This window comes from Triticum aestivum, chromosome 5D, assembly GCF_018294505.1.
Source record: "Triticum aestivum cultivar Chinese Spring chromosome 5D, IWGSC CS RefSeq v2.1, whole genome shotgun sequence".
NCBI lineage: Eukaryota > Viridiplantae > Streptophyta > Magnoliopsida > Poales > Poaceae > Triticum > Triticum aestivum.
In genome coordinates, this window is record NC_057808.1 from 538891005 (window position 1) to 538917728 (window position 26724).

Consider the following 26724-nt stretch of genomic DNA (forward strand, 5'->3'; position numbering starts at 1 on the left):
TGCATTAATGTCCGTGACTGATTCCTTCTGTCCGCGGAAGCATATTTATGGGTGAGCGTTGGAGATACCCTAAATCCATAATGACATATGGAGAAATATGAGGAAATTCTAATGGCATTTCCCGAATACGCGAGAATTGCAGTGGCGTCTATCTGATTAACCTTTTTTATTTGTCCTTGTGACAGAGACAGAAGAATGTGTGCTTGTAATTATCCACTTTCGAGGGTTCTCTTGGGAAATTCTTTGGTTTACTCCAAAATAGAAAAAGCTCGTGGGCATTCGGAATGAACCGGCCGTAATCTAAAAAAATAAAATACCCGGCCGCCGGCCGCCTCCCCGGAGAAGCCTCCGCAGCTAGGGTTTACCGTCCCCGCTTCCGCCGTCCCGCGCCTTCTCCCTCTTCCAAAGTCGCCGGAGCACATGGCCGGCACCGAAGGGTCGACGACGGAGGGGGCGGAGAAGGACCTGGAGTTCTCGCGCGGCGGCGAGGGGCCCAGCTTCGAGTTCGCGTTCAACTCGCAGAACTTCTCCGACAGGTTGCTGCGGATAGAGGTCGTCGCCGGCGAAGACTTCGCCGGACGATTCCTCCCTGACTCGGCGCGCCACTGCAAGGAGAAAGGTGCGTACAGAGCCACCCCCTCCCCCTCCCCCGGCCGCCGGTCGGCAATCGCATGATACTGTTGTAAATTAATTACTCCCTACTAACTTTGTACAAAATCAGCGTCAATTAATATGGATCGGAGAGAGTACATGATGTTTGGCGCAATTCGGATGCTGCATTGTGGGGGAATCTGCGGCTGGTGTAGTAATGGTTGGGCTAATTTTGTTTCGACAGGAGATTCATAAGTTTTGAGCCTGAGAGATATGGTGCAAAGCTTTATTCACAATCGAAGTAGTTAACATATTTTTCCATACGAAGTTAGCAAATATGAACCTTCATACGATTGGAGAGGATGCGTGGAGGGAGGCGCTCCTTGCAACTCTAGAAATCCGCTGTCTGAATAACCATGATACATGTTAAATGTTCAAAGCACTAATCTGCCATTTTCTTTCTTAGTTCACCTCTTCTTGTGTGTGTGTGTGTGTGTGTGTTGAAACATTAGGGTTATTGTAAGTATTAATAAACATCATGGCGGTGACGGCACCACAATTCTCTCAATTTGTAGCAAAATTGAAAGAAGGTTCCAGCAAAAAACTGATGCAGCAAAAAAAACCATGGTGGCCACCATCCTCGCCGGTTGAGCGAATCCCCCGGTAGGTCTCCAGCACCGCACCTCATCGACGCTGCAGGCCATGACCTCCCCCCTTGCCGCGCGCGGTGGTGGGTACGTCCCGAAGTAGCTCATTTGCGGGGGACATTGACGCGGGATAGACGGTGGGCAGGTTGGCCCGGGATCGCCGGCGGTCATCGCCCACGAGAAAGTTATTTGGGAGCCACAAGGAAAGAGGCGCGAGGTGATAAGGAAAGAGTAGCGCTGGAATGAATGGCCATGGGCACTTCTGTGACAGGATAAAGGAGAGTTAAGCGGTGGTGCGTTGGGCCCATCGCCAGTGTGGACATGACCGGCGGAGTTTCAGCCGGTCGACCAGTTCTAAACGTTTCCCTTCAATATTTTGCCATGTTGCTGAAGACTAATTAAATGAATCTGCACAATGTGCTCCAAGTGTTTTTTACAGCAGATGACTTGTCTAGTTGTTCTACTCTGTACCTCATACTTCCTTCTCATGTTTCTCCTTTATTTCTCTGATCCTAGTATTTTTTACCAGTTTTACGAGTAAAGACGATTCATATCAACTCAGCGATTCTTGCTGTGAGGAGTCCTTTCTTTCTCAAGGTAATTCTTATAGCCTTGTTGAATACATTTTTTTATAGTCAGTTAATGCTTTCTAATAAGTTTCGTGCTTCTTAGCTTTTCTCGAATGGCATGAAAGAATCTGATCAGACACATCCAACACTTAGGATTGCTGATTCAGGTAATGTGACGACTCAAATGTAAAAAAATTCCTCTTATAATGTATTCTAATTTGCTATTGTGGGCCTTGTGGCCGTGTTACCATTTCTATATTATTTCTTAAACAAGAACATGATTAAATACATAACAAAGAAGGGATTTATATTTCTGAGTTACTCCCTTCAATGATGAAATAGCTAGTCTATTTTCCCTCTTTGATTTTACCTACCAAGTGGATATCTTGTCTTAAGTCTTATGTACGGACAGCTCTTCTCAATGCCGTCAGTCAATAGTCACACATAAATAACCATTTACACGTGAAAACACATTCATTTTGTTGTTGTTTAGTTCTTTGTTAAAGTGTTTCCTTAATCCTTGTGTCTTTTTGTTTCCATTCTACTTGGAACAGATGAAAATGCCCTTATGGAGCTTTTAAACTTTATATACAGTGGAAAACTCACCACAGCTGAGCCCTCTCTTCTGCTTGACATCTTGATGGCTGCGGACAAATTTGAAGTCGTTTCTTGCATGAGGCATTGCTGTCAGTTGCTCACAAGTTTGCCTTGGACCACAGAATCTGCACTGCTGTGCCTAGATCACCCATGCACCATGTCAATGGCAGCTGAAGTTCAACTTTTGATAAGTGCAGCCAAGGATTTCCTTGTCAATAAATACAAGGATTACAATAAGTGAGTGATCCCCATTGGATGGAACCACCTTTTATTTCCTTCTTAGGATAACTGTATATGTTATCATCAGAGATCATGTATGAAATTCACCCAAGGCTTGGTTTCTCTTATTTCAGTCTCCGGAAGGAAGTGACAAACATTTCTCTTGCTGGGATCAAAGCCATACTTTCAAGTACTGACATACATGTGGAATGTGAAGATTACTTATTCTTGCTCTTGCTCAATTGGGCCCGTGTTCGATACCCTGATTTGGAGGAAAGACGTGAGATCTTGAATTCTCATTTACTTCCACTCCTGCGCTTCAGCCATATGACCTATAAGACACTTCAGGAGATCTTAGCATGCACTGCTAACGACATAGACCATGAGCAAGTGACTAAGTGTATCAATGGGGTGCTTCTGTGCAAAGCTTATCCAGCACACAAACCAGGTGCTCTTGCAGCATGTGCACCCTCCTGTCAGCAATTTGCAGAGCGAGATTACAAGTACAGACATCTGAAAGTGGTTGCGTTTGATCAACCCTGCCCGCAGGTTATAGCTTACATGGATTTGAAGCATGAGGAATGCTCCCAACTCTTCCCGTCAGGAAAGATATTCTCACACCCGTTCCATGTCGCAGGTCAGGGCTTCATTCTTGGGGCAAGATGTTGCAAGGCCGATCAGGGGGAGTCTTACAGTTTTGGCCTCTTGTTATATATCGATTTGGAGCTGAAGGGCTCAACGTGTGTGACGGTGGATTATGAGTTTGCCGCAAGGACAAGGCCATCGCGGCAGTTTGTAAGCAAGTTAAATGGTAGACACACATTTAGTGACAAGTTTCCAGTTGGATCGAGGTATCTCTTTTGGGTTCCATGGCAGACCTTCATGGCTGACGATAGCATCTTCATCGACGGCGTGCTGCACCTGAGAGTTGATCTGACGGTGGTGGAGCAGACGGAACTGCAAACGTGATATCTTCTTACTCAGCAAAGTTAGGTGTTTGTTATGGCTTGCTTGTGATCCTCGCCTGATCCTGCGCGCCGGGATGATCTGGGAGGTCCCGCCAAAAAGAGGGCGAGAAGATCATGGCGCAGATTGTTTATGCATTGGCCACTGCCTTCCAGATGTGTTGCTTCTTGATGGCCCTGTTCTTGTCACACCCAGGATATTGCTTGTTGGTACCTTCCGTTGTCTGGTGCGTTTTGCTCCTCTGTCCCTGACACCGACAGTTGTAGGGTAGCAGTAGCTGGGAGCGTTTTCGTAGTCTGTTTCCTGTTTCTGTTGGTTTTGAAGGATGAGGTTTAAATACCTAGCGCTTCCTATCAATAGAAATATGTATATATGCGCTCTAATTTTGGTTCTTTGCTTAGAGGTACTCTGTGCTTGTCTGTATTAACATGGAAATAAAGCTTTTCCATTGAGAAGAAATTCTGGCAATTCTTCTTTTCCTCTATCAGCATGGAGATACTTGAGGGGGGGGAGGGGGGGGGGGGGGGCGCCCTGTGTTCATATCATATATCAAATATAAGTTACAAACAGGATTTGGCGATCCTTAACACATAAGTTGCCTAGTTTTGCAAGCCTAGCACAGTGATCTCCTGTTCCTGTATGCTGTACACTACTATAACAAGCCATTTTTTGGCTCAGAAGATTATCATCTCTGTAGGAAGAAGCTGCACAATTGTGAGCTTGAATGTTGGCTGTTGCAGCAAAAATAATAATTGCAAGCTGGCTTCTAATTTGCCAATGCCCAGGGTCTTGAAGAAGATTCCTTGACGCGGACACCACTGTGAGATTGTCCACTAGGAAAGTAATTTGGCTGCTAGCGATGCACGAAGCAATTTTTGTGGCAACCTGTAGAGTTGTAGCTGCCGCCTGTAGTGGAGATTCGACACTTTTGCTAGCTGCAGAGACTAAGATACCTGTTCCTTCTTCATTCTCACCGGTTTGAATGTAAATTCCTATGCTATTTTCCTTTAGTTAGCCGATGTTGGAGTCGGTAGTCTACTTCTTCCGTGCAGCACCAGTATAGACCTCGGCTCCGAGTTGATTTCACCAGCATTGCATTGGTTCTGCATTTTACACTGTTCCGATTTGATCTGATTTGATTAGATTAATACTGCATTGGCTCTGCATTTTACGTTGATCCAATTTGATCTGATTTGATTAATATTGCATTGGCTCTGCATTTTACGCTGATCCTATTTGAACTGATTTGATTAGATTAATATTGCATTGGCTCTGCATTTTACGCTGATCCGTTTTGATCTAATTTGATTTGGTTAATATTGCACTGGCTCTGCATTTTATGCTGATCTGATTTGATTTTTTCCATCAACGCGGCATCCAATTCTATACGAAGGCACAGCGTAACACGTGCGGTCGTGCGCTAACCATATCAGACGTTTCTGGTCTCTCCACAACAATTGCTAGATCCTATGTACTACTATTATTCTGTTTCCACCCGAGATCGCCTACTATCAGGTCATATATGAATGAATTGCATAAAAAAGGAAGGCATGGATTATACTGAAGTTGGACTTTGAAAAAGGCATACGACACTGACACAAGGTACAATGGAGTTTCTTAACTAAAGTGCTTGTGCTTCATAGGAAACACTTTCCTCCCCAATGGATCGGTCCAGCAAGTGGTACATACTGGTAGGATTTGTGTTAATTTGAATGGAGAGCAAGGAACATATTTCAGAACATACATGGGTTTGCGCAGGGGCATCCGCTTTCACCTCTATTGTTCAATCTAATAGGAGATGTTGTGGGTGAAATGTTGACTGCAGCCAAGATGGAGGGTCATAGGTGGGTATGGTTCCTCACCTTGTGGAAGATAGACTAACACACCTCGAATATGCGGATAATACAGGAAAGAAAATGACTTAGAAGTTAGAACACATAGTCACTGTAAGGCTCCTGCTCTATTGCCTTGAGGCTATGTCAGAAAATTGAGGTTTTATAGGGCGCCCATGAGGGAGAAGGGCAGAGAGTTGCAAATCTTTTTAATTGTGAAGTTGGTGCTTTCCCTATGAAATAACTACATTGGTATCCGAATTTCAAATAAAAAGCTAGTGGCAATTGACTCTAGTGGATTACTGAGAAAGTGGAGAAGAGACTGTACCCTCTCTGTTATTGTGGCCAGATCGATTCATGCTTGAAAAACATGCCCAACCATATATATAATGGGGTTCGATCGACTGACTGGTGGTAATCACTACAAAATGGATATGTATCGTGTTGCTTTTTGCGTATAGAATTCAGACCGAGATGATATTTTCTGAAACATTTTGTAATGGTGAATCAATTGACATCTACATGCCTGATTTGTTTCACTATTTTTGTGATTCTAAAAATAATAATTTGGTCTTACCAGGTGCCATGATCCCAGGACCGGGAGGCAAAAATCCTCTCTTGGGCGTATGCCTCTTGTCTAAATAAAAAAGAAGGCGTAAGCAAAAAGAAACTAAACTAACAAACATATGCATTGTGAATCGACAAACAACCAATAGGGTCCGTCGAACAGAGGGTTTGGGTTGTTTTCTTGGTGGAACCAAGGAGAATGCAATACCTTCAACACCCTAGTCCCATGCAATCGATCTTGAAGGCGTTGATCAATCAACCGAGTCCCGCGCTAAAACTATAGTCTCGCTCGCATCGCCTACTCTCTTTGAACAGAAACAGATGAGTACTCGACATGCATGTGTTGCCAAGGGCTGAACAGAGTATTGGCCTGAGACTAATATTCCTTTTATGTGCCTAGTTGCTCTTTCTCATCTCCCGCTGCCATGGAAATAATTTAAGTTGTGACCGTGCCACAGTGACTCGAGATAATAGTAAAGAACAACTGAAAGAAAAAAAAAGGGTTCTATAAAAAAGGGAGAAATATAGGAGTATGCTCTCTTATCTGAGGTTAAATATCTTTTTTTTGCGAGGACGAGGTTAAATATTGTTATTACCTTTAGCCTACCAAAACGTTCTACATATATTCCCTAAAAAAACGTTCTACATATATTCCCTCAAAAAAAAACGTTCTACATATATTTTGGAACAGAGGGAGTAATAGTTTTTAAGAGTTCAGTTTTTCATCCAGATTTGAACTTAGTATGCAACACTCACAACCAATACTTCTTAGAGTTCAGTTTTTCATCCAGATTTGAACTTAGTACACGACAATCGCAACCAAAGTTCGGTGCTGGCTTCTCCAATTTTAAGATATGATCTTCTCAAATGGTGTGTACTCAATTCTGAGTTTTCATACACTCATCATACTTTTGCTAGGTAAACAGAAACGCAAGCCCCATTTAATATCAAGCCTGTAATTAGCGAACAGCTATGTTATATGCCTTCAGTGGTTCAAGTTCCGGTTGTACATCAGGTTCCATGAGATGACTACACCGCATTTGTAATCTTGGAATCTAAAAACCCAAATGGTGCTAGTAACTACTCGTAACTTGTATATTTTGAGAAGCAATGAAAAGACATCCCCAAATAGAATCAATTCCAACAAAACAAGCATGCCGCCTTTGTACTACAGGTCCGTGTGAAACATTGACCATTACCACACTGATCCATACCAAAATTCCCACACAAAAATAGCAGGCAGATATATATGTCTTCAAAATCCCCTGCGTACTAAAAAGGGTTCACGGCATTTCTTAGAGAAACAACACTACAAAACAGGCAAAAACAGGGAATCTTGGGGCCGATTTGTGCGGATTACAAAACGGCTATATATAGAGTAGAAATGACGCAACAAGAATCACACTACACGAGTGGTGCCTGCTATTAAAGTTTCATTCACCAGATGCCGTCCAAAGATCATCATTAGACTGTCATACAGAAAAACCATAGCAGTAAAGGTAGAAGGCCAATGATGCACACTGAACAACTTAATGGCTTCAGCAGCAAACTCATACTGAAAATTTTGGAGACCACTTCATCAATAGATGCCCAGACCAATTCTCTTCATAAGGGCATCTGAAGAGTCCTTGGAGTAGTGAACTGACTTGGCAACACCCTGCGCAGCTTGCGGAGAGACCTCACCACAATACTCAATGACAACTTATGTGCACGCCCAAGTTCAGCCACTCCAACATCAGTAATGTAATGACACACCCCAAGTGTGAGATTTCTCAAGCATGGGGTGTGCGCAATGAAGCGCATCCCAGCATCAGTTACCGCATGACACAATATAAGCTCGAGTGTCTCCAGATGTGGTGAGGATGAGAGGGCCTTCATCCCCTCGTCATCAAAGAAGTTGGCGTTGTTGAGCACGAGAACACGAATCGGGCAGGACTGAATGAGCACCAAAAAACCCTGCTGTGTGAATCCTATTTCTGATGGCCAGTCAGGGGAACATCCTGTAAAGCTGAGGTCTACCATCTGAAGCATACGACAATTGAGGGCAAGAGCGTAAAGGCTGTTATCAGTAAATGACGTCCTGGTTTCACAATAGCTGACATCACTAGAGTAGCGCTGCAGGTTGAGCCTAAGTAAGATGCTTTTAAGGTTGCTGCAGCTACGAGACAATGCAATAATGTCATTGTCATTTAGGGCATGAACATACTCAAGGCAAAGCTTCTCCAATGCTTTACACTTCCCTAGGAGAACACGAAGTCCTACTTCTGGCCAAGTTTTAATATGCGCCAACCTTAAATCCTTCAAACTCTCACAACAGAAATCATATAGATCCATGTTGTGAGCATCGTACGAGGAGTCATAGACCACATCACCTGGAAGACAATCATACCTTTCTCTTTTCCTTTCAAACTCAAACTTCTGGAGCTTCATCCATCCAGAACCAAACTTTAGGAAGTCATGATGATTGATTCCTTGGCAGTTCTTCACTACAAGCTCTTCCAACGATCCATCTCTACCAAGGTATTCCAGCCACTCCACACTGTCGATTTTCTCGCAATCAATAAGGTGGAGAGCAGATAGACTTGTGCAACCAACTGCAACCGAGAAAAGCCCAACTGACGTTACTTGTGGTGCGGAGTTGAGCCTGAGAGACACCAATGTCTTGCAATAAGCTAAACAAGCAAGCCCAGAGTCATCGATGCATGAGCAGAAGCTTAAGGTGAGGTCAATCAGCGAGGAAGAGTGAGATGAAAACACAGAAAGGCCTTTGTTGTCCAGCTGCTTTCCATGTCCAGGTATCCAACCAGAGTAATCGACTTCCACCTTCCGCAGATTTGGGAACCGGGCGCAAAACAATGTCAGTGCTTTTGTAGCGGTGCAAAGACCGGAACCAACACGGATAGCAGCCCTTTGACCCCCCTCTATCTTGTAGAGCTGCTTTGACACAAGGGAAAGAGAATTGAGATCACTTGTCCTGGTGATCCTCTTGAGAATCTCTGTCACCAGAGCGTCCGGTAGGTCCTTCATTGAACAAATTCAGCTGTAGCAATAAGGTAATATATATCAAGGTTCAGAAAACAACCGAAGAGCTGGACTCAAACTTATGATATATATCAGAATAAATAATGCATGTGAAGATAAATGGAGATACACCGGCGACACACACTCACATTACGAATAATATACTACTGATGAACTTTGAGCATTTTCTGTATCGGGCCAAAATTTCATAAGCATGGAGATTTATTAATGTATGTAGCTTGCACCTTATCTGTGTCTAGATTTTCAGAAAGAAAAAACGACGCTACAGGAGGGCCACATCATCATCATTAAATTAAAGTAGCTACCACCATAATTAAGTAACAGAGCCTGAATAATGAACTAGCTAGGAGTAGATCAAAGAACCGAGCTAGAATTGACGCAAGCAATTCCACAAGAAGAATTACTAGTACTAATTGCTGAATCTGAACACGAAAAGCAGAGCATATATGCAAATTAGTAGTGTACGTACTTGTAGCTCTTGCTTGGGCAATTAATAAAGAAAGTAGGGAAAATCAATCGTTTTGCCGCAGCCGATGAGTCCACATGGAGCAGTCATTAGTAGATATATAACGCCAAACTAATATCTGTTCAACTAGAAATACTACTACGACTAGTATTTGCTGCAACACCAGGCAAAAAGTAAGCTTACTACCGGTTAATATTCCATAAGCTTACTTTAGTACCTAGGAGAATGGATCTAGAACATTAATAACTAAGTTTATGGATTATACTACCGGTTTAAAACATGAGATTGGTTTCCCCTACGAAAACACTAACGCCCACACGTGTGGGCGTTAGCCAACTCGCCCACACGCCTCCATCGCCGTCCAGCGCTTTTTGCACGAATCTTGGTATGAAAAGACTGAATTTGTGTGTCACGTAGGACAACTCGTGTGTGTGGCGTGTGAGAGAGTTCGCCCGCACGCCGTTTTCTCTCCGCGGTCAACGGTTCGCCAGTCGGGGCGTGCGATGAAACTGATGTCGCGCCCGCACGCCACGCACCACTTCTGTTCCCCATCTCCCACGACTGCCATTCTCCCACTCTCCCACACCCAAACTGTCATTTGCCATGTCTTTTGAGGGGTACATGGCAACTGCGCCCTATTTGTGATTGTAAACAAATGGCAACTCTCTTTCACCCGAACATGTTATTGTTACCACGTCTGTTTGTAGCGCTACATGGCAACTGTCTAGTGTTAGTAGGTGGCAACTCCTAAAGATACCACCATCGCCCACATGCACGTCTCCTCTCCCACACACCAAAAGCTATCAGTTGCCATGTGTTTTTGCAGGATACATGGCAACTGCCTCTAGCGTGCTTGTAAGCAGACGGCAACTCTCTCTTTACCCGAAACATGTTTTTTGCCATGTTTTTTAGTGCTACATGGCAACTGTCTAGTGTTAGCAGGTGGCAATTCGTAAAGTTTTTCAAATCATGGTAACTGTAGTAGACCAGACCATACATGGCAACAACTGTAGTTGCCCAAAAATGGCCTCTGGCACTTTGACAACTGCAGTTGAGCAACCATGGCAACTGTAGTTGTCCGACATGGCAACTGTAGTTCAGCAACATGGCAACTGTAGTTCAGCAGCATGGCAACATGGCAACTGAAGAGGGTCCGGACCATGCAATCGCGACGGGGCGCGTGGTTACTGACACGCGGGGCGTGTGACACACGGGGCGTGCGGCTCGCAGGCGAGGAGGGGCGACGGCCGAGACGAGTCGTGCGGGCCACGTGCTCGCTCGCCCGTACGTGCTCGTGCGGGGCGATCGCGCTGCACCGGAAATGCGGTCTGTGGCTGCGCGCGCTCGGACGCGGTCGTGCGGGCGGGGTCGTCTCCGTGCCACACAGGGCGTGCGGCACAACCACCCGATACACCACACGTGTGGCAGTTATCGACGTCCTTCCCCTATCAATCAAGAAAGCGAATCAGAAAAGAAAAGAAAACGTGTACATGTGGAATCGAGGAACCAACGCAAGGAATAGGGAGGGAGGGGTCTCTCGGGAGAGGAGAAGCGGAGAACGGCGGTACCTTCCTTGACCACGACCGGCCTCGGAGGAGATAGAAACGACAATGGCCCCGGCCGCTCGAGCCCGGAGATGGCGGAGGAGAGTGCCGCTGCTAGCTTCTTTGGTTCGGTTTGGAGGAGAGTGAACACCCTAGCCTTTTTTTGAAGGTAACTAGGGATTTTATTAAAAGTTCACGACATCCAGAATACAAGCAATCTCTGGCAAAACCCCTAGCCACACATGGGGGCCCACCGCGAGAGACACAGCTGCAGTGGGCCTCAAAATTATTGTCTCTACTCTCGAAACGGAAATCAACAAAAGAAAAATTATTGCTACTAGTTTGAATCTCTCTAAGAATAGGAGCATAAGATGGAGAACCTGCAGATTTGATGTTAGAAATCACTTCTGCACAATCTGAAGCGATGGCGAGCTCCTGCAGATTCAAATCCCGGGCTAGAGCTAGTGCTTCGCTGCATGCTTGTGCCTCCAGACTTGCCGGGTCGGTGAGGCCGTCAAAAACCATCGGTGAAGCACCTAAAAATTTGCCAAATTTGTCACGGCATACAACTCCCGCTGCTCCTTTGTCTCCTAACGTTGACAGGCCCCCATCACAGTTAAATTTTGCAGCCTCGCCCGGGGGCGGTAACCACACTTTTGCTCTCGGCCGATTCACTCATGCTTCATTTGCCCTGGGTCTGTGCGAGTTAGCTATGTCTAGCAACTCCAAAAATCTCTTTATGAAGCTCATAGTGGAAAGCAGGCTCTGAAATTCATTCTCATGGATAGCCTTTCTCCTGGCCCACAAAATTGCCCACATGGTCTAAAATTCGAGCTAGGTCTTGTTTCTTTGTTGTCTCAAAAAGCAAAAACAGCCAAAGCCTGGCATCTTCGTTTTGGTTTGATATCACATGCTCGACCAGCTCATCGTCCTCCAAAGCCCAAACACATCTTGCCATGCGGAAACTTAGAGGGTGTTTGTTTTCAGGGACTTATTGGTTTAGGGACTTAAAAAAGTCCCTATAAGTCCCATTTAAACCAAACAGGAGGGACTTATAGGGACTTAAAGTGGGCATTTGGGACTTATAAAATAAGACTCTCAAGGAGAGTCTTATAGGGACTTATAGTTGTAATATGGTCTTTTAGCCCATGTTAAGTCTCAGAAACCAAACAGTAGGGACTTGGGACTTATAAGTTGGGACTAAAAAAAGTCCTAGGACTTATGAACCAAACAGGGCCTTAGTAGCGAATGGCGCCAAGTGTCCTCCTCTGCTCCACAAATAGAGCAAGATGGAGAATCTGCCATATGCCTTTCATGTCTAACCAAGCCGGTTGGGATTGAAGTATGCGCCAAACGCCACACAAAAACTCGGATTTTTGAGGGAACCTTCACCTTCCACAGCTGGGTCCATGAGTTTTTGTCAGCAATAATGTTAGAATGGCCCGGCCGGTGTTCTAGCCAATCTTCTCTTTGTGTTTTGATAGCACAAATCATCCTGTAAGCTGACCTTACCGAAAAGATACCTCGCTTATCGTAATGCCAAGCCCAGAAGTCCTCCTGTTAGGGCTTGCTTATTCCATGATCGGGTGACAGGATTGATAAGGTCCGAAACCACCATCGGCGGGTTCGTTGATCGGGCGCAGATGGGCCTCAACTTATAGTCTCTCGGCAGCCAGTTGTCCTGCCAAACGTTTGTGCTTGCACCGGTGCCGATTCTCTTGATAAGCCCTAGCTAGTCTCGCACGCATCACATTTCGCCTCTTTTCCAGCGGAGGAGGAAGGTGTGGGGCGGGCCTATAGCGAGCTCACATACATGGGCCAGCCCCGGGATGGCTGCGGGCCGACGCGCGCTATTCTCGGCCTTCTAGACCCGCACAGTTTTTCTTCTTCTAAAAGTAAGAAATATATTGAACTATTGATCCATTGCCTTTTTCTCTGATTGCAGGACATAAGTAGAAGAGCCTGAAGCAATAAATCTCATGGAGACATGTACATTGGAGGATCAGACCTGTCCGTGCAGAATATCTCAACTCCACTTTTGATCTTACTTCTTGCAAGATAAAGCACATCCCTAGAATTATGAATATCATAACCCACTGGACGAGGATTTGCGGCATCGTAAGTGCGGGGCACTCAGCCCTTGGTGCCGCCTTTTTATTTTGGTTTTCGATTTTCAAAGTCCTATATCTTTTAAACAAAAATTTCACGTTAAGTTATGTTTTCATATTCGTGTTTCTTGTGACCAACACTTTCAAATAAGATCCATTTTGAATATATTTTGACGACTTATAAAAACATATGTTAAGTTTCAATGTTGAACTTAGTACGAGAGTGACCGATGAAAATCAATTGTTTTGTGTCTACGACCGAGAGAAAATATCGCTTAAAATACATCGCTGAAACTTGGCATTTTTAAATGCAACCACCGTTCCACCGTTGAAACTTAAAACTATTTGAGGGATTTTCTCAACCCACTCTCTCGCTAAAAAAACTTGTATGCAAAGATCATCTTCTAGATATATTTTCTCTTATGCAGCAAAGCTTCAATATGTAATGCCAAAAAGGTTTTGGAATCAATCTCTTGTCCGTTTGGAAAGCTGATTGATGCACAATGTTTGGGATGCAGATGAATGAAATGTAAAGAGTAATGTAAACCCTCTTGAGGGTTCATAGTTGCAAAAAAAAAACACTCCAGCCCGCTCGTGAGATCTCTAGCAGAGGGGCCTCACAGTCAAGTCAGTCACAGGGGAGCGAGTGAAGTCTGTTTTAAACCCCAAAGACGTAGAGCGTGACGCAAATGAACCCCGACGTCTAAATCCCTGAAGTCCATACCTTGAACTCTTCGATCCCGGTTGTAATCACCCTTACACCTGTTAAGAACTGGATTTGCTGACGTGGCACAGTGGGATGGTGGGATTACAAATTAAAGACAGACACGTAAGACGGGGCTGTGCATGCCCTTGAATCCTGCCGACACCGCTGATCCAGCTACTCTACGCCGCCACCGCCTCTCTGCGCTCCTCTGAGCCGACACCACGCGCAGGTTCTCCGCTGTTCGTCGTTGGCCCCGCTGGCCGCCGCCGTTCGGCTTGGAGTGCGCTGCTGCTCACACCGGGTGGCGACAGAAGGTGAGCTGGAGGGCGGCATGTCGGAGGAGCAATTGCTCCACGTGAAACTAGCTCTTGTTGCAATCAAATCGAACGTACATGTTCCTGTGTGTTGCATACGTATCCGGCCAGAATCAATCAGCTCCGTAGGTTTGAAGGTAGCTTGTACGTGCGTCTTGTCCGACACAGCAGCCAGTAGGCATTTCGTCGAACAGCTTGGCCGCGGCGACGGAGTTCGAGAAGGCATGCAGGACGGAGGACGCCGGCCTCGGGCGCGAGCGCACCAGCGATTGGCTATGAGGGTGCTGCGATGTGCTGGACCGAACATGGTGGCTGCGTGCCATGGACCAGAAGCAACCCCGTGGAGATGGACGCTGCAGGCTTCCATCTGCAGACATTGTCGTGCCATGACGGAACAACGACGTCGACGAGATGGTCGGGGTCGCTGCTGCCGCTTCTGCAGCCCCGTCCCCGCTGAGGTGCGCTTGCGCAGTGTCTTCAAGACGGATCTAGACGGCCATGGTCGTCACCGGCGCACGAGCCAAGAGTGCCGCCTGGGGCACCCGTAGGCTGTGACGAGCCTCGGTAAGGAGCTGCACTGTCGTTGACGCGCCATCGGACGCCAAGCGGTGTCCGAGCTTCCTCTTCTCGAGCGGCGACGGCCGGAGGCTTTGGCACCAGCTTGATGGTTGGCCTCGCACTATGGCGGAGGCGCATTGTCGCCGGTTGAAGTTGCTCCCGCATGCGTGCTCGAGGTCGCCGACAGCAGGTCCAAAGGTTAGACGATAGTGACACACACACAGAGGGCATGCGTTCGGTGCGGGAGCATGCAGAGCAATCCAGGCGACCATGAGACCCACCTGCATGTAGATGACTCACCTTGATCCCGTCCGTTCTCTGCCCAGGTAAAAATCCCCCTGTTTGGATACAACCTAAAGGTCAAAAACGACCGGGATCAGGGAGGTCAGAGTATGGATTTCAGGGATTTAACGTCGGGGTTTATTTGCGTCGTGCTCTACATTCTCAGGGTTTAAAATAGAGCTGACTAGCCGTCGTCGCGGTGTGGTCTCGTCTCCAACCCGCCGCCTCTCTCCCCAGTCCATGTATGCGCGTGCCGCTGCCCTCCCCCCCTCCCCTCTTCGCTCTGCTCCGCGGCGGACGGCAGCGTAGCGCCGCCAGCCATTCAAGGCCTGCCCCGCCGCCGCCGGCGCCATCTTCGATCTTCCTCCCCCTTCCCTTCCAGTGCGCGCGGCCCGCAGGCATTCCGTCGAACGCCTCCGGTGCGCACCCACCTGACCACACCCCCACCACCTCCGCCCACCACTTCCGCGGTCGAGTCGGTCCCGTCGTCCACCTCTCCTCTCTTCGGAGCAGGACCCCCTTCCCGTGACCAACCGGCTGCTCCTCTCCGTCCGTCTCCGTGTGGGCTTCCCTCCCTCCTTCCAAATCGTGTTCGACTCCGCCACCCCTCCAATTCCCCGCAATACATATAGATAAGCAGCAGCCACCACCAGATTACCAAACCGGTTTCGAATTCGCCGGATTTCGGGTGCGGTCGCGAGATTACCGTCGTGTGCCGTGTTCGTCGGAGAACTTGCGCCGTCGTCGCCCTGATTGGTGGTGGTGAGTGGCGCTGAAGGTTGGTCAGAGGGGGCAATGATGGTGAAGTCCGACCAGATCACCGAATTCTGCAAGGCCCTCGGGGGCGACACGCCGATCCGCAGCGTGCTGGTCGCCAACAATGGGATGGCCGCCGTCAAGTTCATGCGCAGCATCCGCGCCTGGGCCTCCGAGACCTTTGGCACCGACAAGGCCGTCCTCCTGGTGGCCATGGCGACCCCGGAGGACCTCCGGGCCAACGCGGAGCACGTGCGGATCGCCGACCAGTTCCTCGAGGTCCCCGGTGGAACCAATAACAACAACTATGCAAATGTGCAGCTCATTGTCGAGGTTAGCGCGGTTCATCCATCATTCATTCTCCTGCTTTTATACCATCCATGTTCATTGTGCTTGTTGCTAATTCATCTGTCATGACACAGATAGCAGAGAGGACCCGGATTTCCGCAGTTTGGCCTGGCTGGGGTCATGCTTCTGAGGACCCAGAGCTTCCAGATGCGCTCAAGGAAAAGGGGATCATCTTTCTTGGGCCGCCATCGGCCGCCATGGCTGCACTAGGTGATAAGATCGGTTCCTCTCTTATCGCACAGGCAGCAGGAGTTCCAACTCTTCCATGGAGTGGGTCACATGTATGTATGCGTGCCTTCTCCTATTTCTTTGATATATAGTGTTTTGTTTTCTCCATCAGTGTTTATACATATATGTTGCTTAAAACTAACACCAAATGTCGTGCTCTAGGTGAAAGTTCCTCAAGAAACCTGCCACTCGATACCTGAGGAGATCTATAAGAAGGCTTGTGTTTCAACCACAGAGGAAGCAGTGGCTAGTTGTCAAGTGGTGGGGTATCCTGCAATGATCAAGGCATCATGGGGCGGTGGTGGTAAAGGAATAAGGAAGGTGCACAATGACGATGAGGTGAGAGCCTTGTTTAAGCAGGTGCAAGGAGAAGTCCCTGGATCGCCTATATTTGTTATGAAGTTGGCTTCTCAGAGCCGGCATCTAGAGGTTCAGTTGCTCTGTGACAAGCACGGCAACGTAGCAGCGCTGCACAGTCGGGACTGTAGTGTTCAGAGAAGGCACCAAAAGATTATTGAAGAGGGACCAATCACAGTTGCTCCTCCGGAAAAAGTTAGAGAGCTTGAGCAGGCAGCAAGGCGGCTCGCTAAATGTGTGCAATATCAGGGTGCTGCCACCGTGGAATATCTGTACAGCATGGAGACAGGTGAATACTACTTCCTGGAGCTTAATCCAAGATTGCAGGTAGAACACCCTGTGACCGAATGGATTGCTGGAGTAAACCTACCTGCATCTCAAGTTGTGGTAGGAATGGGCATACCCCTCTACAACATTCCAGAGATCAGACGCTTTTATGGAGTGGAACATGGAGGTGGCTATCACAGCTGGAAGGAAATATCAGCTGTTGCGGCTAAATTTGACTTGGACAAAGCACAGTCTGTAAGGCCAACGGGTCACTGTGTAGCAGTTCGAGTTACTAGCGAGGATCCAGATGATGGGTTTAAGCCTACTGGTGGAAGAGTGGAGGAGCTAAACTTTAAAAGTAAACCCAATGTTTGGGCCTATTTCTCGGTTAAGTCTGGCGGAGCAATTCATGAGTTTTCTGATTCTCAGTTTGGTCATGTTTTTGCTTTTGGGGAATCCAGGTCGTTGGCAATAGCCAATATGGTACTTGGGTTAAAAGAGATCCAGATTCGTGGAGACATACGCACCAATGTTGATTACACGGTGGACCTCTTGAATGCTGCAGAATACCGTGAAAATAAGATCCACACTGGTTGGCTAGACAGCAGAATAGCTATGCGTGTCAGAGCAGAGAGGCCACCATGGTACCTTTCAGTTGTTGCTGGAGCTCTATATGAAGCATCAAGCAGGAGCTCGAGTGTTGTGACCGATTATGTCGGTTATCTCAGTAAAGGTCAAATACCACCAAGGCACATCTCTCTTGTCAATTTGACTGTAACACTAAATATAGAAGGGATCAAATATACAGTTAAGACAGTAAGAGGTGGACCTGGTAGCTACAAATTAAGAATCAATGAATCAGAGATTGAAGCAGAGATGCATTCATTGCGTGATGGCGGGCTCTTAATGCAGTTGGATGGAAACAGTCATGTAATTTACGCAGAGACAGAGGGGGCTGGTACGCGCCTTCTAATCAATGGTAGAACATGCTTATTACAGAAAGAACATGATCCTTCCAAGCTGTTGGCTGATACACCGTGCAAACTTCTTCGGTTTTTGGTCGCCGATGGTTCTCATGTGGTTGCTGATACACCATATGCTGAAGTGGAGGTCATGAAGATGTGCATGCCACTGTTACTACCGGCCTCTGGCGTTATTCACTTTGTCATGCCTGAGGGTCAGGCCATGCAGGCGAGTGACCTGATAGCAAGGTTGGATCTTGACGACCCATCTTCTGTGAGGAAAGCTGAACCATTTCATGGCACCTTCCCAAAACTTGGACCTTCTGCTGCTACTTCGGGCAAAGTTCACCAAAAGTTTGCTGCAAGTATGAATTCTGCCCACATGATCCTTGCAGGATATGAACATAATATCAGCCATGTTGTACAAGATTTGCTAAACTGCCTAGACAGCCCGGAGCTCCCTTTTCTTCGGTGGCAAGAACTCATGTCCGTTTTGGCAACACGACTCCCAAAAGATCTTAGGAATGAGTTGGATGGTGTGTACAAGGAGTATGAGTTGAATGCTGACTTCCGGAATGGCCAGGATTTCCCTGCCAAGTTGATAAGGGAAGTCATTGAGGCAAATCTTGCACACTGTTCTGAGAAAGATAGGATTACCAGTGAGAGGCTTATAGAGCCACTTATGAGCCTGGTCAAGTCATATGAGGGTGGAAGAGAAAGCCATGCTTGCGTTGTTGTCAAGTCTCTCTTTGAGGAGTATTTATCTGTTGAAGAACTGTTCAGTGATGACATTCAGTCTGATGTGATAGAACGTCTACGACTTCAACATGCAAAAGACCTTGAGAAGGTTGTCTATATTGTGTTCTCCCATCAGGGTGTGAAAAATAAAAATGAGTTGATACTACAGCTTATGGACGGATTGGTCTATCCAAATCCATCTGCTTACAGGGACCAGTTGATGCGCTTTTCTGCTCTGAACCATACAGCATACTCTGGGCTGGCACTTAAAGCAAGTCAACTTCTTGAGCAAACTAAATTGAGTGAACTCCGCACAAGCATAGCAAGAAGCCTTTCAGAGCTGGAGATGTTTACTGAGGAAGGAGAGCGGGTTTCAACTTTCAACACCTAGGAGGAAGATGGCCATCAATGAAAGGATGGAAGATCTAGTGTGTGCCCCACTTGCAGTTGAAGACGCCCTTGTGGCTTTGTTTGATCACAGTGATCCTACTCTTCAGCGGAGAGTAGTGGAGACATACATACGGAGATTGTACGAGCATTACCTTGTAAGGGGTAGTGTCCGGATACAATGGCACAGGTCTGGCCTGATTGCATTATGGGAATTCTCCGAAGAGCATATTGGGCAGTCTGCGACACTTCTAAAGCAACATGTAAAGGATCCCAGGGGCAGGCGATGGGGTGTAATGGTTGTAATCAAGTCTCTTCAGTGTCTGTCAACTGCGATTGAAGCTGCATTAAAGGAGACTTCACATTACAGAGCAGGTGCTGGAAGTGTCTCAGATGGTAATCCTATAAATTCTAACCATGGCAATATTCTGCATATTGCTTTGGTTGGTATCAGCAATCAGATGAGCACTCTTCAAGACAGTGGTGATGAGGATCAAGCTCAAGAAAGGATTAACAAACTTTCCAAGATTCTGAAGGAGACTATAACATCGCATCTCAATGGTGCTGGTGTTAGGGTTGTCAGCTGCATTATCCAAAGAGATGAAGGGCGTCCGCCAATGCGCCACTCCTTCAAATGGTCATTTGACAAGCTATATTATGAGGAGGACCCGATGCTCCGTCATGTGGAACCTCCTTTGTCCACATTTCTTGAATTGGACAAAGTGCATTTAGAAGGTTACAGTGACGCGAAATACACGCCATCGCGTGATCGCCAGTGGCATATCTACACACTAGTAAATAACAGTAGAGATCCGAGATCAAATGACCAAAGGATGTTTCTTCGTACCATAGTCAGACAGCCAAGTGTGACCAATGGTTTTTCGTTTGGAAATATTGACAATGAGGTATGCCGTGCTCAAGCCTCATCATCATTAATATCTAACAGCATACTCAGATCATTGATGGCAGCGCTGGAGGAAGTAGAGTTACATGCTCACAATGAGGCTGTGAGGTCAGGCCACTCCCATATGTATATGTGCATACTGAGAGAGCAGCGGTTGTTTGATCTAATTCCAGTTTCAAGGCGGACGGATGAAGTTGGCCAAGATGAGGAGACAGCATGCACACTTTTGAAGCATATGGCTACGAATATACATGAACATGTTGGTGTCAGGATGCATCGCCTTTCCGTGTGCCAGTGGGAAGTGAAGCTATGGTTAGATTGTGATGGGCAAGCTAGTGGTGCTTGGAGAGTTGTTGTTACCATTGTCACTGGGCATTCCTGCACTGTTGATATTTACCGAGAAGTGGAGGACTCCAATAGTAAGCTTTTCTACCGCTCCGCCACACCCGCAGCTGGTCCTTTGCATGGCATTCCATTACATGAGCCATACAAACCTTTGGATGCTCTTGACCAGAAACTGAACACCGCTAGGAAAAATGAAACTACATACTGCTATGATTTCCCATTGGTATTTGAAAAAGCATTGAAGGAGTCCTGGAAATCTGGTATTTCACATGTTGCAGAAGCTAACGGGCACAATCAGCGGTATGCTCAAGTGACAGAGCTTATGTTTGCTGATTCAACTGGATCATGGGGTACTCCTTTGGTTCCTGTTGAGCGTCCTCCAGGTATGAATGATATTGGAACTGTTGCTTGGAAGATGAAGCTCTCCACACCAGAATTTCCAGACGGCCGGGAGATTATAGTTGTTGCAAATGACGTGACATTTAAAGCTGGTTCTTTTGGTCCTAGAGAAGATGCATTCTTCGATGCTGTTACCAATCTTGCTTGTGAGAGGAAAATTCCTCTAATCTACTTGGCAGCAACTTCTGGTGCTAGGCTCGGTGTAGCAGACGAAATAAAGGCATGCTTCCATGTCGGATGGTCTGATGATGAGATCCCTGAACGTGGTTTTCACTATATTTACCTCATGGATCAAGATTATTCACGTCTAAGATCTTCGGTTATAGCCCATGAGCTAAAGCTGGAAAGTGGAGAAACCAGATGGGTTGTTGATACCATTGTTGGGAAAGAGGACGGACTCGGTTGTGAGAATCTACATGGAAGTGGTGCCATTGCCAGTGCCTACTCTAAGGCATACAGAGAGACGTTTACTCTGACATTTGTGACTGGGAAAGCTGTTGGCATTGGGGCTTATCTTGCTCGGATAGGGATGCGGTGTATACAGCGCCTTGATCAACCAATTATTTTAACTGGGTTTTCTCCGCTAAACAAGCTCCTGGGGCGGGAGGTTTATAGCTCTCAATTGCAACTGGGTGGGCCCAAAATCATGGCTGCAAATGGAGTTGCCCATCTCACAGTGTCAGATGATCTTGAAGGTGTTTCTGCTATCTTGAAATGGCTCAGCTACGTGCCTCCGTATGTTGGCGGTCCTCTTCCTATTCTGAAACCTCTTGATCCACCTGAGAGACCTGTAACATATTTCCCACAGAATTCATGTGATGCCCGTGCAGCCATCTGTGGCCTTCAGGAGGACACTCAAGGAGGCAAGTGGTTGGGTGGTATGTTTGACAGAGAAAGCTTTGTGGAAACATTAGGTGGATGGGCGAAAACTGTTATTACCGGAAGGGCAAAGCTGGGCGGGATTCCAGTCGGTGTCATAGCTGTGGAAACTGAGACAATGATGCAAGTGACCCCCGCTGATCCTGGTCAGCTTGATTCTGCAGAGCGTGTAGTCCCTCAAGCAGGACAGGTGTGGTTCCCAGATTCGGCCGCGAAAACAGCCCAGGCACTGCTGGATTTCAACCATGAAGAGCTCCCGTTGTTCATACTTGCTAACTGGAGAGGCTTTTCTGGTGGCCAAAGGGATCTGTTTGAAGGAATCCTTCAGGCCGGTTCCATGATTGTCGAGAATCTGAGGACATATAAGCAGCCTGCTTTTGTGTATATACCAAAGGCTGGAGAGCTGCGTGGAGGCGCATGGGTTGTGGTGGACAGCAAGGTCAATCCTGAGCACATTGAGATGTATGCCGAGAGGAGTGCAAAAGGTAATGTCCTTGAGCCAAAGGCACTAATTGAGATCAAATTTAAGCCAAATGAAGTCGAAGAGAGCATGCTAAGGCTTGATCCTCAGTTGGCCAGACTCAATGCTAGGCTCCTCCAAGAAATTAAGACAGGCACGTCAGAAACGGAGTCCATCAGGATCAGGAGTATGATGGCCGCTCGGACGAAGCAGCTGATGCCTATATACACTCAGGTTGCTACCCGGTTTGCTGAACTGCATGACACCACTTCCAGAATGATTGCCAAAGGTGTGATCAGTAAGGTGGTGGACTGGGAGGAGTCTCGGGCCTTCTTCTTCAGGAGGTTGCGAAGGAGGGTTGCCGAGGATTCACTTGCCAAACAAGTTAGAGAAGCCGCCGGTGAGCAGATGATGCCTACTCACGGATTAGCACTCGAGCGTATCAAGGAATGGCATATGGCTTCTCAAGGACAGGGAGATGGCGATAACTGGAACGACGACGAAGCTTTCTTCGCCTGGAAAGACGACTGTAGCAACTATGACAAGTATCTCGAGGAGTTGAAAGCTGCACGAGTATCCAGGCTGTTGTCACAACTTGCTGAAAGCTCAGATGTGAAGGCTTTGCCCAACGGTCTCTCGCTCCTGCTTGGCCAAATGAATCCTTCAAAGAGGGAGCAGGTCATCGACGGCCGCAGGCAGCTTCTTGGTTGATGGCAAATATAAACAGACCTGCTCGTCTTTGGCGGGTGGAGTAGAAATTAGGCCTATGTATGTAGTGAGCCGTTTTAACCTTGTAGTAAATTGTTTGGCCTGTCTCATGCCAATGTACATTACACAGCCAGCCAGAGTCAATAAGAATGATTATTTATGTTAAAGATGATATTTATGCTTCTGATTTTTTCGCCACTCTTTTACCTACCAAATGGACATTTTGTCCACTCTTCTGCATGTTTATATTTTCTCAATACCGAAACTCTACGGTAATAACCATTACACACCAAGTGATACTATTTAGATCTTTGTTGAACTGTTTTGTTAGTCCCTATATCTTCTTGTTTTCATCCTACTTGGAACAGATGAACACCGAGGAGGATGTACAAGAGAAGATGAAGCCTTATCTACAGATGTATAAGAAACCGCTTACGCCGACTACGGTCCAGGCAATTCGTGCCTTGGTGGAGGTCAATGTTTGATCTCATTTATCAGATCTCAGTTTTGTAGGCGCGTTCTCGAGGTTGCAGAGGTTGACTTGGTTGGGTATGTTGTATTGTCGATGGTCTTGGGCCTAGGCACCCTTGTATCTGGCTCGGGCGATGTCCCTTGAGTGCTAGTCCGGTGTGTGTGGTCTTGGCCGGTTTCCCTTAATTAACCACGTGTATGGTTTTTGGGTCCGGTTTCCCTTATTAATCGGACCAACTCTCTTCTTAATGCAATGCGGGAGCTCCCCGCCCTTTGACGAGGAACAGATGAATACGCCTTTATGGCGCTTTTAGGGAAAGTTGACAACTAGTACTCTTCTGCTCGACATCTTGATGCTTCTGATAAATTTCTTGCATGAGGCATTGCTATCACTTGCTCACGAGTTTGCCTTTGACCTCAGAATCTGCAATGCTCTGCCTAGATCACCCATGCTCCAGGTCTATGGCGGCTGAAGTATAGTTCATCGACGGCGTGCTGCGTCTGAGAGCTAGATAAAACGGTGCTGGAGCGGTCGGAGTTACGAACTTGGTATACAAAACTGTAGGCCCCAGCCTGGCCCGGATCACGCGCTAGCTGTTATTGTGGTTTTTATCTTTTGGGGCAACGTGGGATCCATAACCATAAGTTTTGTGTCTGAGCTGATGTGGTGTAAGTGTAACTGCAACAGTTATCTGACACTGAAAGCTTTGCTCACCGTACTGAACTAAAAGTCTCAAATTTAGTGAGAAAGAAGTATTTAACAGATTATATGTTTGTCCATACATCAAATCTGCCGATTGTTATATTTCCAGATGCAATCAGAAGGAAGAAAAATACTACTCCCTCCGTTTCTAAATATTTGTCTTTTTAAAGATTTCAAACTGACTACCACATATGGATGTATATAGACATATTTTAGAGTGTTGATTCACTCATTTTGCATCGTATGTAGTCACTTGTTGAAATCTCTAAAAAGACAAATATTTAGGAACGGAGGGAGTATTGTCAAACAGTTTTGCTGGATGCCAGTCGCCTGAAGTTAGAATTTGGGTCAGTCAATTTGCTGGAGAAGGAAGCAGCAACCGCAGTGCACTGAGACTGCTGCCGGCAGGTTTAATCTTGTCTATCTTTGGGTGCAGGGGGAAGAAGCAGCCTCCTCGTCTATCTTAGGGTCCAGGGAGAACCAAGAGCCTCCTTGTCTATCTTAAGGGTGCTTGGGGGTGCAGGTTCGCCGGAAAATTTAGGTGTTTTGCCGGTTAGGGGGATGATCGTGGGCGGCGGCAAGCATGGCGGTGGTGGGAGGGCGGGGGATGAGACGGTTGCGGGAGCGCTGCCGGCCAGGGGTGATGGAGGCTGGCGGTTTGGCCATCGGTTGTGGGCGGTTCATATCGAGATGTGGGGAGGAAGATGATGAACAGTTTTTTTAGGAGGTTGAGGGAGATAACGGCTGGGAACAAATCGACTGACCCAAAAAAACAAATTCAGTCAACTGGCCCCTAGCTATTCCCTCATTGTGTATATGGAAGGATGAACAGATTGTTTGGTGACTGTCTTGTTTTCAGTCTCCATAACCATGTTCCCAGCGCTGGCAATGACACCTTGGATGGATGGCATGACTTGGTTTATCATACATCTGCAGGTGACACACTGGACGACTATTTCCTCTTCCCAACACAAGGGTGACATTTGAGAACTGATGAGTACAACAGTTCTTGTTTTCTCATTGAAGAACAAAGTCAAATGTTTGCTAAGAAAAGTAATGTACTCATCAGTATCGTTCGCTATATTTGTTCGTAACTATATGATATTCGCCTTTAAGCAGTTTGTCCATCAAATCTGCCGATTGTTATATTTCCAGATGCAATCAGAAGGAAGAAAAATACTATTATCAAACAGTTTTGCTGGACACCAGTGGCCTGAACTTATAATTTTGGTCAATCGATTTGGTGGAGAAGGAAGCAGCAATCGCAGTGCACTGAGACCGTTGCCGGCAGGTTTAATCTTGTCTAGCTTTGGATGTAGGGGGGACACTACTAGAAAAAGGGCTATAGATGAAATGGCCACTAATGGCGCACCAGACATGTGGTACGCCACTACTATATAGCAGTGGCGCATCATGTGCTGGTGCGCCATTAGTGTGACCAGACACACGGTGCGCCACTTGTAACAATTTTTTTTTCCAAACATACTAATGGCGCACCAGGGCACAGTGCGCCATTATTAGTTCTAACTAGTAATGGCGCACCAGCCTCATAGTGCGCCACTACTATATTTTTTTTTTGCAAAACTACTAATGGCGCACCACCAGCAGGTGCGCCATTAGTAACCAGGGTTACTAATGGCGCATTTGTAAGTGGTGCGCCATTAGTAACCTAGGACCAGCTAGATATTTCGGACAGCCACACCTACCCACTCACTTTCCCCGCTTCATTCTCTCCACCTCCTCCTCCAAGCTTGTCTCGACTGCCTCCTCCTCCTCACCTCATTTGCACCATAAATTCATCCAAATTAAGTGGTTAAATTATCTTTTTTTGATAGGTAAGTAAGGGGGAAGCTACCTTTATGTTGTTCTCCCTCCAACACCGTGCACATACACTTTTTATGGCCTAGCTAGATCTATGTATGTTTGTGGTGTTGCATATATGTTTGTGTTTGCAGGTACCGGTATTTGAAATGCGATAGTTGCCAATATTTTGCCGGAATGTTGATTTATTTCCGTTTCGGCGAGAATTTTGGCACTATGCATTCTTTTTGGTCCTATGTTTAGGGAAAGTCATGCCAAATTTTTTCTTGGTTCTAAAATATCGTTTTGCTCTACCCTGCAGGCGACCATGGTTCGCACGATGACCGAAGGCATCGTGAATAGGTTTTTGAGCTCCGCGAAGGCCGAGATGCTTGAAAAGAACGAGACGGAGATAAGATGTCCGTGTCGAAGATGCAAGCTGAAGAGCCTTATTGCGGACCCGGATTCCGGGCAGGTGCGGGGCCACCTGCTCTTGCGTGGTTTCATGGATGGCTATCGGTGGCAAGGTGATGAAGATGACTATGTAGTCGTCCATGGGGCCGGGCAAGAAATGAGGAAGGGCAGCAAGACAACCACCGCGGCTCGGGCGGGCGAGAAGACGAAGAATCTCCAGGACATGATCACGACGGTGATGCTGTACACAGTCATCATGTAGAAGATGCCGGACATGATGATGAGAAAGATGCCGGAGCAGACGAAGGGCATGATCATGAAGATGAAGATGCCGGCGGAGCAGACGACGATGGACCATCGATGGGCTGGGTGCAGGACCCTCATATTCAAGAGCTGCTTCTCAAGCAGACAGATAACGCAAGAGCTGCCGCCCGAGAGAAAGCCAAGCTGGATCAGCTAGAGATAGACGCGGTTACTTCATTGTATGAAGGATGCAGGCCCGAGGATACCCGCCTGAAAGTAACGCTCATGGCTCTGGAGATGAAGGTAAAACACAAAATGACCGACGGATGCTTCGACGAGAACATGTC

General features: G+C 46.8%; 1 protein-coding gene and 2 pseudogenes across 2 annotated transcripts; 2 read left to right on the forward strand and 1 right to left on the reverse strand.

The window, feature by feature from the left end:
• The first annotated feature begins 301 nt into the window (after positions 1 to 301).
• Positions 302 to 4048, forward strand: LOC123126064 (BTB/POZ domain-containing protein POB1). 2 transcript variants are annotated; one of them, XM_044546472.1, is made up of 5 exons: positions 302 to 619; positions 1768 to 1835; positions 1911 to 1974; positions 2362 to 2641; positions 2737 to 4048. In XM_044546472.1, exons 1-5 carry the CDS (start codon positions 421 to 423, stop codon positions 3590 to 3592), a joined length of 1467 nt encoding a protein of 488 aa, XP_044402407.1. In that variant the 5' UTR covers positions 302 to 420; the 3' UTR covers positions 3593 to 4048. The 2 variants fall into 2 exon arrangements, with proteins under 2 accessions (XP_044402407.1, XP_044402408.1); XM_044546473.1 differs by having other exon boundaries at positions 2758 to 4048.
• Positions 4049 to 7412: 3364 nt separating this feature from the next.
• On the reverse strand, positions 7413 to 9015 carry LOC123126065 (F-box/LRR-repeat protein 14-like; annotated as a pseudogene).
• Positions 9016 to 15282: 6267 nt separating this feature from the next.
• On the forward strand, positions 15283 to 22913 carry LOC123123614 (acetyl-CoA carboxylase 1-like; annotated as a pseudogene).
• Positions 22914 to 26724: the final 3811 nt, after the last annotated feature.

Coding starts and splice junctions, on each gene's coding strand:
- LOC123126064 (XM_044546472.1), top strand. CDS start 421: ATGGCCGGCACCGAAGGGTCGACGACGGAGGGGGCGGAGAAGGACCTG. Junction 1,836..1,910: donor GGAGTCCTTTCTTTCTCAAG/GTAATTCTTATA, acceptor CGTGCTTCTTAG/CTTTTCTCGAATGGCATGAA. Junction 2,642..2,736: donor AAATACAAGGATTACAATAA/GTGAGTGATCCC, acceptor AATTCACCCAAG/GCTTGGTTTCTCTTATTTCA.